This window comes from Nansenia antarctica, assembly GCF_963989245.1.
Source record: "Nansenia antarctica genome assembly, chromosome: 12".
In the NCBI taxonomy this organism is placed as follows: domain Eukaryota; kingdom Metazoa; phylum Chordata; class Actinopteri; order Argentiniformes; family Microstomatidae; genus Nansenia; species Nansenia antarctica.
The window spans coordinates 3,075,168-3,090,167 of record NC_137682.1 but is presented as its reverse complement, the minus strand read 5'-3'; the positions used below and the strand labels follow the sequence as shown (position 1 = coordinate 3,090,167).

The following is a 15,000-nucleotide window of genomic DNA, read 5'->3' as shown; positions in this document are numbered from 1 at the left end:
TTCTTCATATCTTTCTTTCAGAGTGAGGGTACGTTGCTAGCAACAGGCTCATATGACGGCTTCGCCAGAATATGGACTAAAGACGGTGAGCCATTGAATGTCTCAACTTTAAAGAGGCAATCTGGGATTTAATCAAGGGTGGGGGCTGGAAAAATGGTGTCATAGACTGAGCTATGTCATGACATTCTAGAAAAAGTTTAGTTTGAACCATGTTTTGAAACTATACAGTGTCTCTTTGCCACTACGTTGCTTACAAATAATGCCTTTTAAAAATCCTAAATTTTAAGGGTTTTGATGTGGTAAGCTCATGAGGGATGAGTTATTCTTCAAGATCCAATGGCTATATATCATTAATTTAAAAGTCCAAAAATACAACATTGATAATTGATTGTCCTCCTTGAAGTATGAGTGTTCATTCAGCCCCATGTGCAGCACAGCCATTTCTTTGTTTGGTTTTGAGTACTCTCTTTTACTGTTTTTTTCTTAGTTTCCTCCTTTTTTGTACTGTACTGTCCTTTTTGTTTTTGTTTTGTATTGTTCTAAAAATAAAATAAAAACGGGTGATTTTATACTTTTAACAATTTGTCTATTTGGTATTGGTAACCCAATAAAGATACTTAGGGGGGAAAAAAAAGGCAAAAAATTTATCGTACCAATCGCAGAATGCCCCTTTAACACCTCTGTTTACTAAACACAGAGACAGGCTATCTATAATCCTGTTCTAGGGCTAACACATGGCATGTTATAACCCTGTTATAACCCTAACCCTAACACATGGCTTTGTGTTTCACAGGTAACCTGGCCAGTACCCTGGGTCAGCATAAAGGTCCTATTTTTGCTCTGAAATGGAACAAGAAAGGCAACTTTATCCTCAGCGCTGGTGTAGACAAGGTAAACATACTAACGGTCTCTGTAATACGTCACAATGTTTTTGTCAGATTTGTCACTTCAGTGGGTAAATTATGTGATGTGTCTCCTGCGTAGACCACCATCATCTGGGACGCTCACACAGGAGAGGCCAAGCAGCAGTTTCCCTTCCACTCAGGTGAGTGATACACACACACACACACACACACACACACACACACACACACAGACTCAGTTTGTGGCTCCTCTAATGCTAAAACCTCTTAACAACTTGTGACGTTAGAATTATAAGGTTCTATCTCCATTTTTGTCCAAATTTAGTTTTTTTTACATAATCTGATCCATTAGGTGTTTATTAATGCCTGTGTGGTGTTATTTTTAAAATGTTAAAATTTTTGAGTTAGTAATTCATAAAATACAAAGGTTCCATCTCACAAAACATAATGGAATGTAAAAACTTTGACACTCAATATCTCTGAACTACCCTAAACGGAGATAGAACCGTATAGTTCTAAGCTCACGAACTCTTATCACTATCGTGTATCTTGTGTTAATTGGTCCCTGTCTGTCTTGTGTGTTTGCAGCGCCGGCTCTGGACGTGGACTGGCAGAGCAACAACACGTTTGCCTCCTGCAGCACAGACATGTGCATCCACGTGTGTAAGCTGGGCCAGGACAGGCCTGTCAAGACCTTCCAGGGCCACACGGTAAGACTGGGCCTGGACCAGTGCCAGACGCATCCCAACAGTTGAGATAGGTCTAAAATGATATTCAAAGAGGTCTAGAGAAAGCATATTTATTCCATTCTGATGCGTCCTCTGTGTGCGCCCTGCTGTATTACAAAGTGTGTGTTGTGTGCGTGTGGTCACCCCTCTTTAATGATCTCTCTGTCTGTTTCCCCTCCTCCTCCTCCTCTCTTCCTCCTCCTCTAGAATGAAGTGAATGCAATCAAGTGGGATCCCACAGGCAGCCTGCTGGCCTCCTGCTCTGATGACATGACACTGAAGGTCAGGCTCATAGCGGTGTTCGGCTCTCTCTCTCTCTCTCTCTCTCTCACACACACACACACACACACACACACACACACACACACACACACACACACACACACACACACACAGTAGTCTCTAGTGTGGTAGCCCCTCATATCACTTGACTTTTATTCAGCCCGAGTGTTTCTTTGTGTCGTTCAGTTGTTACTGGTTCATGTAGGTAACATAGACACGGCTGTTCTAGTGTCAACTGTCACTTAGATCCAACTGTCACTTTCAAATTAACCTCAAGATTCCTGTATATGCCCTGTCTAACGTCCCGGCCTCTCCCTGTGTTGCAGATCTGGAGTATGAAGCAGGACACGTGTGTGCACGACCTGCAGGCCCACAGTAAAGAGATCTACACCATCAAGTGGAGCCCCACAGGGCCCGGGACCAACAACCCCAACGCCAACCTGATGCTCGCCAGGTACGGCAACACTCTCAATTCCAGGGTTTCCCCTAGAAATAGTTTTTTTCTTCTTTTTTTTAAAGTTATTTTTTCTGAGTGGGGCAGTCCCACTCATATTTTTCATTTTATTGACAGATACAGTAGAGATTTGGACAGGAAGGATGGGTGAGAGAGAGAGAGGAGGGATGACATGCAGGATATGTCCCCGGCCGGGTTACATGGTCAACGCTTAACCCGCTACGCCACCTAAGCGCCCCCTGTTCACTTTTTTTATCGATTCATGAAAGGTCACACTATCATCATGTGAAATGTGTTCAACGTGGAAGTTGCTGCTCAGCTCCATTCTATCTCACAGCAGATATCTACGTCTTTCCCTCAGTTTTGCCAACGCTGAAGGGTTAGGGTGCTAGGGAAGGTTATATATACGAGTTTCTGGACTACTACGTATGTGTAAACTAAATTGAAATAATTTCTTCTCCCTGCTTCTGTGTATCTCCCCCCGCCCCCAGTGCGTCGTTTGACTCGACGGTGCGTCTTTGGGACGTGGAGCGCGGGGTGTGTATCCACACGCTCACCCGCCACCAGGAGCCCGTCTACAGCGTGGCCTTCAGCCCTGACGGACGCCACCTGGCCAGCGGCTCCTTCGACAAGTGTGTTCACATCTGGAACACTCAGGTACGACGAGCCCCAGCCCTCAACCTCACCTGTCACATCTCACACCTGTCCTAAGATAACTCACATCTCACACCTGTCCTGAGATAACTTACCTGTCCTGAGATAACTTACCTGTCCTGAGATAACTTACCTGTCCTGAGATAACTTACCTGTCCTGAGATAACTTACCTGTCCTGAGATAACTTACCTGTCCTGAGATAACTTACCTGTCCTGAGATAACTTACCTGTCCTGAGATAACTTACCTGTCCTGAGATAACTTACCTGTCCTGAGATAACTTACCTGTCCTGAGATAACTTACCTGTCCTGAGATAACCTACCTGTCCTGAGATAACTTACCTGTCCTGAGATAACTTACCTGTCCTGAGATAACCTACCTGTCCTGAGATAACTTACCTGTCCTGAGATAACTTACCTGTCCTGAGATAACTTACCTGTCCTGAGATAACTTGTGGTAAATTAATAGATATGAGGAGCTTCATTTGAAAACGTCATACATTCATTTGCTAAATCTTCAGCATATGACATTTCGTGAGCTTAGAATGATAAGGTTCTATCTCCGTTTAGGGTAGTTCAGAGATATTGAGCGTCAAAGTTTTTACATTCCATTATGTTTTGTGAGATGGAACCTTTGTATTTTATTACCGTATTTTCCGCACTATAAGGCGCACCGGATTATAAGGCGCACCTTCAATGAATGGCCTATTTTAGAACTGTTTTCATATACAGGGCGCACCGGATTATAAGGCGCATAGAATAGAAGATACTGCAGTTAAACGTTTGACTGGGGTTGCGTTACGCCCAAACTCCACCTACTGCGTTGCGTCACCTCTCCATCGGTTGTGTCAACTTCCCGTTGTCCAAGCTCCACCTGAGCGTTGTCACCGTCAACGTTCTACCTGCTCCACTGTCAAAAATATATATTTTTCCACCTCAAGTATCAGCCGTTCGTCATCCATTTTTGCAACAAGCGTCAAGGACCTGCGGTGATTCACAGCTGACTGCGCCTTGAGCGCTGTGTACAACCAGTATGGATCAACCAATTAACCAATTGATCCATATATAAGGCGCTCCGGATTATAAGGCGCACTGTCGTTTTTTTTTGAAAATTAAGGCTTTTAAGTGCGCCTTATAGTGCGGAAAATACGGTAATTACTAACTCAAAAATGTCAACATTTTAAAAATAACACCACACAGGCATTAATAAACACCGAATGGATCCAATTATGTAAAAAACTAGATTTTGACAAAAATGGAGATAGAACCTTATAATTCTAACGTCACGATATGACATTTATCATTAACTATCTTAACATGCACTGTCTGACCCTGTGTAGCCGTCTCCATGGCTCTATAGGCCAAGCTACAGCTGCAAGAGCAACTCTAGGCTTGTTTCTAACTGGGGTTTCTTGGCCAAACCCACCAAGTCTCTCTTTTAAAAGCAACTCACAGCTTCAAAAATATCAACAACATCTACGTTGATTGCATCTTCAATAATATGATAAATATGTAAACCAATAACATAACATGTCTTCTCTCCTTTCAAATATACCATAAAGGGTTTTATTTAATTCTATTGGAAAGAAAGTACATTTGAATGTTGGATATAACATTTTGGAATTGAAGTTTTCATATGACAGTTTTCAATTTGTAATATTGCATTTAAGTTACAAAATAATTAAATTAAGATTATATTAATGATTAAAGCACTTTGAGCTGCAACGTTTGCAGGAAAAGCGCTATACAAATAAAGTTATTATTATTATTATGACAATAACACATGATTTTTTACTTGAAGCAGAGACAAAAATGCTCTTTAATAGTATGATTAAGTATGCTTCAGAGTAATATAAACAATCAAATAAACTAATAGAATACTACTGATATGATGACCTTTAATCTGTGGACTTTTCCTGGGGAATGTTCAACTGTGAGTGCTGTGGGCGATTGCTTGTTTATAGCTTGTGGCCGCTGAGCACAGACTCGGTGCTGAAGAGTGGTCTACTTTGCTTTTTACGTGATCTGACGCTACGTCTCTGTGTCTGTCCAACTGTCTTCTGTCTGCAGACTGGTGCTTTAGTCCACAGCTACAGAGGGACAGGGGGAATCTTCGAGGTGTGCTGGAACGCCACAGGGGACAAAGTCGGAGCCAGCGCGTCAGATGGTTCGGTAAGTCTTAATGTCCCATTCACTCTCACAGTTCACCGTTACCCCAGGGCTAAATAGCGCTATGCAGTCTCAGTTGGCAGGAAGTCACAGTCAGTTTTCTGACTTGAGGCTTTATTGGCTGAACCAGGGAATGCTTAGATTGCAGGGTTCTGCCCAGAATCTTTGAACAACTTGGCGTTGGAATGTGTTATCAAAACCGACTCGATGTCATTGGTGATCAGTAATTACTCTATCATTACTGAATATCTGAATATTTTGCTCTGAAATGTTTAAATAGTGGCAGAGGCCAAGTCGACAAGGTGGCATAGCGCCACTCTCACATTCTTTGGGGAGAACCTTAGATTGAATAATGATCTTTTAATAATAATAATAATAATAATTCATATTTATATAGCGCTTTTCCGAGGCTCAAAGACGCTGACATACTGTCAATGAAATGCTTGTCAATGAAACGTCAATGACGCTTTTTACTTTTGCTACTTTAAATACGGCACTGTGAAACAGACTGAACCTTACATTTTTACATTTACATTTTTGGCATTTAGCAGACGCCTTATTCCAAAGCGACTTACAGTCAATACATTTGAATACAAAGCAAGTGAATCATCAATCCTCGTAGCATTTTTTATTTTTTTTTGGGGAGAAACAGAGAAACAGTACAAGGGGGGGCAATAGAAGTTCTTAGGGACACAGTAGAGGGGAAAGCGGGTGTCTTCAGGAGACGCAGTGCTGAGGGGCAGAAGATGTCTCAGGAGGAGCAGTTAAGGTGTAACCTGAAGAGATGGGTCTACAGTCTAATGAACTCAGATTGAACTAATATATATTATCTGAAGATTTATGACCACCTAAAGACAACCTCTCTCCTCTGTTCCAGGTTTGTGTACTAGACCTGAGGAAATGACACTCGTTTGGGGAGCCATGGACCGACTACGAATGTGTACATAGCCAAAATGACTGTCCCTGCCTGTCCTCTACACTGCTGTAGTACCATCTGAAGCCATGGCCCGCCACCATTATAGCCAAACAGAGCGCCCCTCCCTCCCACTACAACGACCCCTCCAGTTAAAGGGGTCTCCCCTTTACGCCCTACCTACCACCCACCACCCCACCGTCTCTCTCACAGACCCGCCCCACCGTCTCTCTCACAGACCCACCCCACCACCATCTCTCTCTCTCTCTCTCTCTCTCTCACAGGAAAAAGGACAATTTTATGGTGAAAAAAACCATCCTTGAGGAGAAGTTGCATTGCATACATACCAAAATATCTGCTATTTTTTTGTCTTTGCTCTTTTTATCCTTTGTATCACAAAATGTTTAGGCTTTTTTTTCTTTTTTTGTTGTTGGTGTGTGCATATTGTACATGTCAGCATTCGTCATCCTGTGGCCATTGTTTTTTCTGCAGGTTTTGTGTTGGGGGGGGGGGGGGGGAGCTCAGTAGGATTTTGTTTATCTTTTATTACGATTTGGGTTTGAAAACTGTTATTGGGAGAAATCCATTCACTTTGGCACTGTACATTTTTGTGGTTCAAGAAAACATTGGACAGATATATATTTCAAAAATTGAAATGGGTTTAATTTGTTTTCCACTGTAATTCTTTTTTTCTTTTCTTTCTTTCAGTTTGCCAAAATCGATTTTTTTTTTAGAGTATCAGTCAGAGAGAGCAAGTTAGTTAGGAGGAAAGATGCTCCCTGCATCATGTTGCTTCTCAACTGTAGACATTGTTTCAGTTGTTTCAGGTGTGCATATTATAACCCATTAGGTTATTAGAGTTCAATGTGAGGATTCTAGCTAAGATCCTCTTTGGATAAGAGATCATCACTTCAGCTGTTACAAATCCCCCATCCTCTCATAAACTAACAACCTTAGGTTCAGGTGGAGCGGATTGGGTGTAGGATGAAGCTGCCCATGGATACTGATCTGATATCAGTTTTGGTCGCCCCCCCCCCCCCCCCTCACAAATGGTTACGGATCAGGATCGGACGAGGGGTCAGCTGTTCCTAGATCTGTGTCTATTTGCAACTTCTATCTACACTGATGATGGTGCTTTGAGTTAGCTCATTAAGTGGTGAGACTGAAGGCCGATTTAAAGTTCTGCGTCGAGTTTACGTGCGTAGCTTACGTTCCCTACGTAAGGGCTCTCGCACTTTACACTTCTGCGTAGGCCGCGCTGCAATTACACCGTCACATCGCTAGGTGGCAGTGTGTTTTCTATGCCCCTGTGCTGTGCCTCTTCCGGTTAGGAAGTCAACGGAGCTCAAAGCGGCATAATAGCGATCTTTTTGTTGTTATGCTTGTTGTAAATAAAAGTGCTATGATGCATTGAAATGACATTAAACTAAGATAATACGATGGTTATCATAATTTTTAAAATCTTTATTAATAAGTAATTACAGAAAAAGTAAATGACATTTCTATCATGGCTTCCGCATTTTGGCCGACGAGAGAGTCGGAATCTTGTCTGAATCATGTGCTACCAAGCGGACCAATCACAGAGCTGACGCGTACTTAGATTTTTTGAGAGGAGCGCGTCAAGGCTACGCACGGTCACGCGGGACTACGTAAGCTTACGCGTAGCCTACGGCGTCGACTTTACGCAGAACTTTAAATCGGCCTTTAGGACAACCCATGTGCAGAACCAGGCTGCCCAATAGCAGTGATCCTGCTAGGTCTGTTTAAAGGGAGTACATGCCGGAAACCGCTAAAATCTGTGCATTTCACAATATGTTATGTCATCTGTTTCGATTCCACAGTTCATCGTGCGCTAACCACATGCTAAATGATAATCAGACTAAGCCATCATCAAGTCCTGTTTTTTTATTTTCTTTTTGTCTTCATTCTTGTTTGGCAAATTAATTGGGAAATATCTTATCTTGATTGAAGCAGCACATAGGGGCCTTCATAGCACCTTCATAAACATGACATTTGGCCCTTAAAAGTGCAGTTTTTCTTTTGTTTAACCCATGAACTCCTCCCATCGCATTTGACATGGTAGTGCTGGACTTCATATTGCTACAGTTTGTTGTGTAGAATAATTTGTCTATGATGGTCATTGAACGTTTATTATGTCTGGCATCTAGTGATGTTTTTGTTGGTGTGACAGGTCTCACGTTCAGTATTCCATTTAGGACACACTACAGTGTCTCTCGGCTCTGGCCGTCGTTAAATGTGGACTATTTTTGGCCAGCAGCAACCCTTTGGAGACAGGCTATGTTGAGGCCTATGCACGGATAGATGGCGCTTTTTGTTGTAGTGTTCAGAGGTGGCATTTTGAAGCAAGTCTTTTTTTTCCTTTTTCTTTTTTCTTTTGCAGGAAGAGAGATGGAAAAACGGACGGACTTGGAAACATATGACTTGATGTAACATTGTAACTACATATAATATATATCTGTGTTATCACAGGGGAATTCTTTTATATGCCACTCGTATGCAAGGGTGGTTTTTAAAAATTTCTGTGTAACTCTCTTTATGAAGACACGCTTGAAAATGTGGTATACTTATGCATCATGTGGGGTTCTTTACCATGGAAAATGTTCTTTATAAAATACCATTAAACAGTCATAGTCTATGAGAACAAGAAGAGCGGCCGAGAGGGGATTTGTACAAGTTCTTTTTTCTGCACTTTAGACTTCAATGCAAAACAGGGAGATGTGTCTGTATAGCCAGCAGCTTCTACACATCTGGAGGGGGAGACTTAGCTCTTAGTTTCAGTTTCACTCCTGAACGTGTGCAGTCGTTCAGGGAGACCGTGGGGGTGAATAGTGTCTAAAAGTTGAAACTGTTGATGTCTTGGGGTGCACCTTGGATTTGGGGGTCAACTTCATGGCATTCCAAATCTCATCACTTCTTAGCCCTAGCTAAACTACCAACGGCTTTAAAACATCAACAATGTGGTTTTTTTGCTTTTTTCGAGAAAGCCTTGTTTGCAAATTTTGTTCAGAATGTCACTTGTTGTTTTACAAACAAATTTTGTACTTAAGCTAAGAAGAATATTTTGAAATTTGCTTTAATCGAAATCAACAGTGAATGGATTGTACCATGAAGACACTATTTATTATAATGTCTATGACAGTGGAATGGTATTTTATAACGTTTTGTTTTTAAAAAGAGATGCGCTTTTTACACAGCATTCAAGTGTTTGCTATTTTTTGTTCCTACCTAAAGTACTAATTCTATCTTTGCTATGTCTAAAAGCCCATGAAGGTTTTGTACTCTTTGAAAAACTTTTATAATTCTGATTTATTTGTAGCTATGTACGCAAAAATGAACAAAAACAATAAATCTGAACTTAAACGTGGACGTATCATAACACCCCGGACCATGTAAATACCAGTTTGCAGATTTTGTTTCATGTTGTGTTGTCTTTGCCCTCACCAATGTTGTTCTCTCTCTCTCTCTCTCTCTCTCTCTCTCTCTCTCTCTCTCTCTCTCTCTCTCTCTCTCTCTCTCTCTCTCTCTACCCCCTTGCCTCTCTCTCTCTCTCTCTCTCTCTCACAGTTGCAGAGACCTCTCTCTCTCTCTGTGTGACTTGCTGATCTGACTGTAAAATCACTCAGATCTTTGAAAAGTCTAGAATAAAATCTATTTTGATAATAGCAATGTGTTTTTCTGTTGACTTGCTTCTTTGTTTCTCTTGACATCCAGTGATCTGGTAGATGCAGGTGTTAGATACTGGTATACACTTTAGCCATACCTTGAGATTTACTCCTGTCCTAAGTCATTACACACTAGTCCTTTAAGCTCAATTACCTATATATATGTTACGGTACATGTGGGAAAACTAGGGTTAGGGTTAGACATGCCAGCATGTACCAAGTCGACGTAGCACCTAACCCTAAACCTAGTTTTCCCACATGTACCGTAACATGTAGACCCCCAAAATGGGGGTGAGTCTCTAGTCTAACAGTAAAAGTTAATAGTGAATGGCTTACTCGTTCTGTTTCTAAGGCTAGATATCACCACCTAGTGGTCAAAAGATGATTTGATGTAATTGGAATTTAAACTACAAGAGGAATCAAAAAACTGCAGGCTACGTTCCAATTTCCTACCACTCCTCATGTGCTCTAGTTCAGTCTACTCCAGTTCTACTCCAACATTCATTCAGGAAAGGTCTGGAACAGGACCCCATCATCATCATCGATGGCTCAGCCATAGAGAGGGTCAGCAGTGTTTAAGTTCCTCGAACTTTTTCTAGTTTTTAAAAAAAAAATATTGTATTTATTTTCTTACAGGCCTTAAAATGACAGTGTTGTCCCCCTCACATACTCTACTTACAACTAGCATTGTAAAAATAAAAAAAAGAGGTCAATGGATCACTGGGGCTATATAGGCCTACTGTAGGAAAACAGATGGAATAGAACAGAGCATTTTTTACAGCTTTTTTGCAGTCTTGTTTTAATACGGGTAGAGCAACTGAAATGTCTCCAGGTTATCCCCTTGCCTTTGTTTTCTAGGAATTATTTTTAAATATGTCTCAGTCATTGGTAAATGAGCATCTCATGACACGTCGATGCTGTTTGCCAGTTCGTGAGCTTAGAATTATAAGGTTACCTAAGGTACATTTCAAGCCTGCAAACTGCGACCCTTTAAATGAATGTGCAATAACACTATGTGCAATATGACAACCCTCTGGTACATAAGGTTGCAGAGAAATAGGAAATGTTAGAATAGGTATAGTACAGCACAGTGTTTTATCTGTATAGTATAGTATAGTGGATAGTGTACATAGCCTTTATTTATGTAAACCAGCTCTTTTCCCTTCTTGTTTTTTTTCTTTCCTAGCACCAGGGGAGCCCCCCCTCCCAAATTTCGTTGTTTGGTACCTGTACTATATCAATGACAATAAAGACCATTAATTCATTCATTAATTCATTCATATTATAGACTATAGACTATTCTGTATTTTTGTTCAAATGTGTAGGAGTACTTAACCATACTGCTATTCATTGCTGCTGTGCTCCAGTCTATTGGTCTGATACAGCTAAGAGAAGACTTCTGCTTGGAAGTATGAAGCTGAAGCAGGGAGGGAAGCGAGCCCCTCCTCTCCTCTGTGCCTCCAAGCTCAGCTCCCCACCCCTCACAGAAAGCTCAGCTCTCCACCCCTCACAAGAAAAAAAGCAGAAAAGGGAGGGAGAAAGGAACCAAGGCAACCGACACATTCACAAGCACAGTATTCACACTCTCAGGGAAGAGTCCGTCCCTCCGTCCGTCCGTCCCCCCACCCCACACACACACACACACACACACACACACACACACACACACACACACACACACACACACACACTCACACACACACACACACGCCCTCACACAGGGCTTACTGGCAGCTGCTGCTGCTGCCTCTGGTAAGTGTGACTCCTCTAATCACCAGGGGGACGGAAAACTTCAGCTCTATACAAGGAGAGGATCTCTTCTACAGGAGAGAATCTGTACAGGGAGAGAAGAGGAGGCTCAACAGGAGGAGGAGGAGGAGGAGGTTGTACCGAGGCTGCATCTCTATTCCCAGACACTTGGATACAAACACAGACAGGCAGCAGTGATATTCTCTCTCTTACCGGTGAGTGGTGTGGGCTTACTGGAGTGATTCTTTCCAGTTTGGGAAATCTATTTATACGACCTGTGACTTTGGAGCAATGCTTAGCAGGGACAGTTCACTTTCATAAGGCTAGTTTTAGATCTGGCATCTGGGAGAGGAGTAGACTCGCAGAAGGGCTTTTTTCACACGTGCTTTTTTCACACGGCCATGAAGAGTTTCAAGTGTTGTAGATGTATGACAGTGAGAGAGAGCTTGGAGGCATGCTAGTACAGCAGAACCTGTTTCTAGGATGTGTACCCGGGGTTGACACAAAAACCTCTCGTCTTGTGTACTCAGAGAAACTGTTACGTTAGTTATTTTCAGTCAGTTGTGGCTGGGGGGCAATATTGACCATGTCTGAGTACTGTCGTGATCAACTGTATAATGCTCCTGTAATTTAAATGTATCTATAATGTATGTATGGAAAGGATATAGCACAGGCCATGAGTTGTTGTTTTTTAATCCTGTGTTGTAAACAAGACAGTATTAAATGAGAGGTCACACATTGGTGGCAGCAGTTAGATTAGTTACCTGTTAGATAGCATAGTGATATCTCTCTAAGACCTCATGTCTAGATGGATTTATTGACAGTTTGTTTTGGTGATATTCACTCTACACTAGACTTTAAACCGTTGAAGCAGCAAACTCATGATGATTCATTATTTACTGCTACAGTTTTAGTTTATGATAGAATTAGTGAACGTATAGCAGTGACATGTTGTTCCCCTATAGATTATGCTCACAGGGATCTTATTTAGAAATGCGGTAGGCCTATTTTACTGTGAAAACAGCAATATTCTGAGAGTGGAATGGGTCAAGAGATCACTTTGGGGGTTACTGTTATTTCTGAATCCATTTGCTACCTTGTATTTCCATTTTATTTATCCATAAACATTTATTTTTAAAAAAAGTAATAAAAAAAAAAGAAATTCATCAAAATGCATGATTCCAAATCACTTCAAATGTTTAAAGTTTATTGAGGAACTTTTTGGGCAGTTAATAAGTAATCCAGTTTCATTGGAATACTACAACGCATTTGTCCTTGTTATTTGGATACCATGGCAATGACAGTTCAACTGACATGGTCACTTAACTGATTCTGACTGACAGACAAAGTAAACAAAGTTTACCTTTGTAAAGGAGTGCCTAAATTCCGGGCAGCAAACACTGAGTATTTAGCCTAAACCAAGACAAATTATCCAGAATGTAGATTACAGCCTATGAGTATAGGCTACATACATCGGTACATCATGTTTTAAATATTCACCTTCAAGTATTCACCTTCCCTCATCTCTATACAGTGTCAGATTGAATATATCATTAATAGTGACTGTTTTAGTCCTTTTGCCAGTAAATGAGCCCTTTCCTGGTGCACTTAAACTTGCAATAATGATTACTTTTCTCACCTGACCTCACCTTAGAGCTGTGATTCATCATATCAAAGTTCACTATACTGTAGAAATGGAAAGACAGGAAAACATATTCTCATTAACCATGCCTCTTTGCGACATCACAACCATTGCTCTCATTAATACATGAAGGCCCTAAAAGCCGTGTGTGGGTTAAAATGGAAAACAGAGGTTAGATAGCACTGCTACTCTCAATCAGAGTGGAGAGAGAGAGAGAGAGAGAGAGAGAGAGAGAGAGAGAGAGAGAGAGAGAGAGAGAGAGAGAGAGAGAGAGAGAGAGAGAGAGAGAGAGAGAGAGAGAGAGAGAGAGAGAGAGAGAGAGACTGAAGTCTGAATGAGTGACCCCCATTAGGCTTCAGGCAGACTAATGATGTTTCCAAAGCTCTTGGGGTGCGGTGGGAGGGTGGGAGTCCCAGGCCCATGATGATCCTGCTTGGTTTTTTACCCAGGGCCAGGCGGAAGCAGGCTATTCTCATCCTGCATTGTGCTCCCCAGCTATTCTGATGCCCTCCATTGTGTACCAAATGCTTTTCCACGGGTCTCAGCGATTTCAATGGGTCTGCAGCTTAAAACCCCTCCAATATAGACAACATCCACTGCCACACATTTGCTGTGCTGGCTTTTGCATTCAGTCACACCACCTTTTGACTTCTCTCAGCTGATGTTGCCACTTTAGCATACTAGGCTACTCGTGACGTTAGAATTATATGGTTCTATCTCCATTTTTGGTCAAAATTGAGTTTTTTTACATAATCTGATCCATTAGGTGTTTATTAATGCTTGTGTGGTGTTATTTTTAAAATGTTGACATTTTTGAGTTAGTAATTCATAAAATACAAAGGTTCCATCTCACAAAACATAATGGAATGTAAAAACTTTGACGCTCAATATCTCTGAACTGCCCTAAACGGAGATAGAACCTTATCATTCTAAGCTCACGAGATGTTTGTGTTCAGGTTACTAGGCAACAGTCCAGTTGCGGAACAGATTTTCTGACTGAGTTAATGGTGAAATTGATTTTTTGTTAATGATATTATATCACTTAGTACATAAGTAACCTCCCTCTGGGATTAATAACCAACCGTTCTCTTGCTTGAAAGCCTAGCAGACAATCTATATCATCTGACCACATTACACACTAGGGCGATTAGCCGCACCTTAATATTTATGACCTTAACGTACACAGTGTCGTGGACTTATCATAAAACATGTCTGTGTGCCTGCATAACTAACCAGGCAACAGCATTTATCATTATGACATTCAATTACCCTGATAATCTACCAAAAAAGAAAAGCACCACTAAATAGGGTCCACATCTACTGTCAAGCCAACACAACCTTGTCCTTACACATCCTTTAAAACAGTGTCAGAGTCCTTGATATTCTGTTTGTATGCTATGTATCTACTACAGTAAGGAGTGTTTTTATTGCACCTCTCTCACCACGTTACATAATTACAGTGAATTGTGTCCTCTCTCTTCTCTCTCTCTCTCTCTCTCTCTCTCTCTCTCTCTCTCTCTCTCTCTCTCTCATCTCTCTCTCTCTCTCTCTCTCTTCATTTCAGTGCTATGATCTCTCTCTCTCTCTCTCTCTCTCTCTCTCTCTCTCTCTCTCTCTTCATTTCAGTGCTATGATCAGTGGGAACTGGATGAGATGAGTCCTGTGGTACTATGAGGGGCTGGCTGTGTGTGAGTCAGTTGTAGCAGCAGGAATGTGAGTGGTGAGTGAAGTGTCAGAGGAGATGGTTTCCGAGCAGCCCCAGTAAAATCTCACCCACCAACACACCCCCGATGCCTTCTGCTGCATGCGGGAAACCTAGGATGGACCACGCACACGGCCCTGCACAGAGTCACTGGAACAACT

At 41.6% G+C, this 15,000-nt stretch overlaps 1 protein-coding gene across 2 annotated transcripts in view; it reads left to right on the top strand.

Moving 5' to 3' along the window:
* The window catches only part of tbl1xr1b (TBL1X/Y related 1b), a 30,929-nt gene extending 24,465 nt beyond the window's left edge, over positions 1-6,464 (top strand). For both annotated transcript variants that reach the window (XM_080542699.1, XM_080542700.1), the window contains 9 exons: positions 22-85; positions 794-891; positions 985-1,045; positions 1,452-1,573; positions 1,799-1,873; positions 2,200-2,327; positions 2,819-2,984; positions 5,052-5,153; positions 6,028-6,464. In XM_080542699.1, coding sequence (XP_080398825.1) covers positions 22-85; positions 794-891; positions 985-1,045; positions 1,452-1,573; positions 1,799-1,873; positions 2,200-2,327; positions 2,819-2,984; positions 5,052-5,153; positions 6,028-6,054 — 843 coding nt within the window. In that variant the 3' untranslated portion in view covers positions 6,055-6,464. The remainder of the gene's footprint in view (positions 1-21; positions 86-793; positions 892-984; positions 1,046-1,451; positions 1,574-1,798; positions 1,874-2,199; positions 2,328-2,818; positions 2,985-5,051; positions 5,154-6,027) is intronic.
* Positions 6,465-15,000: the final 8,536 nt, after the last annotated feature.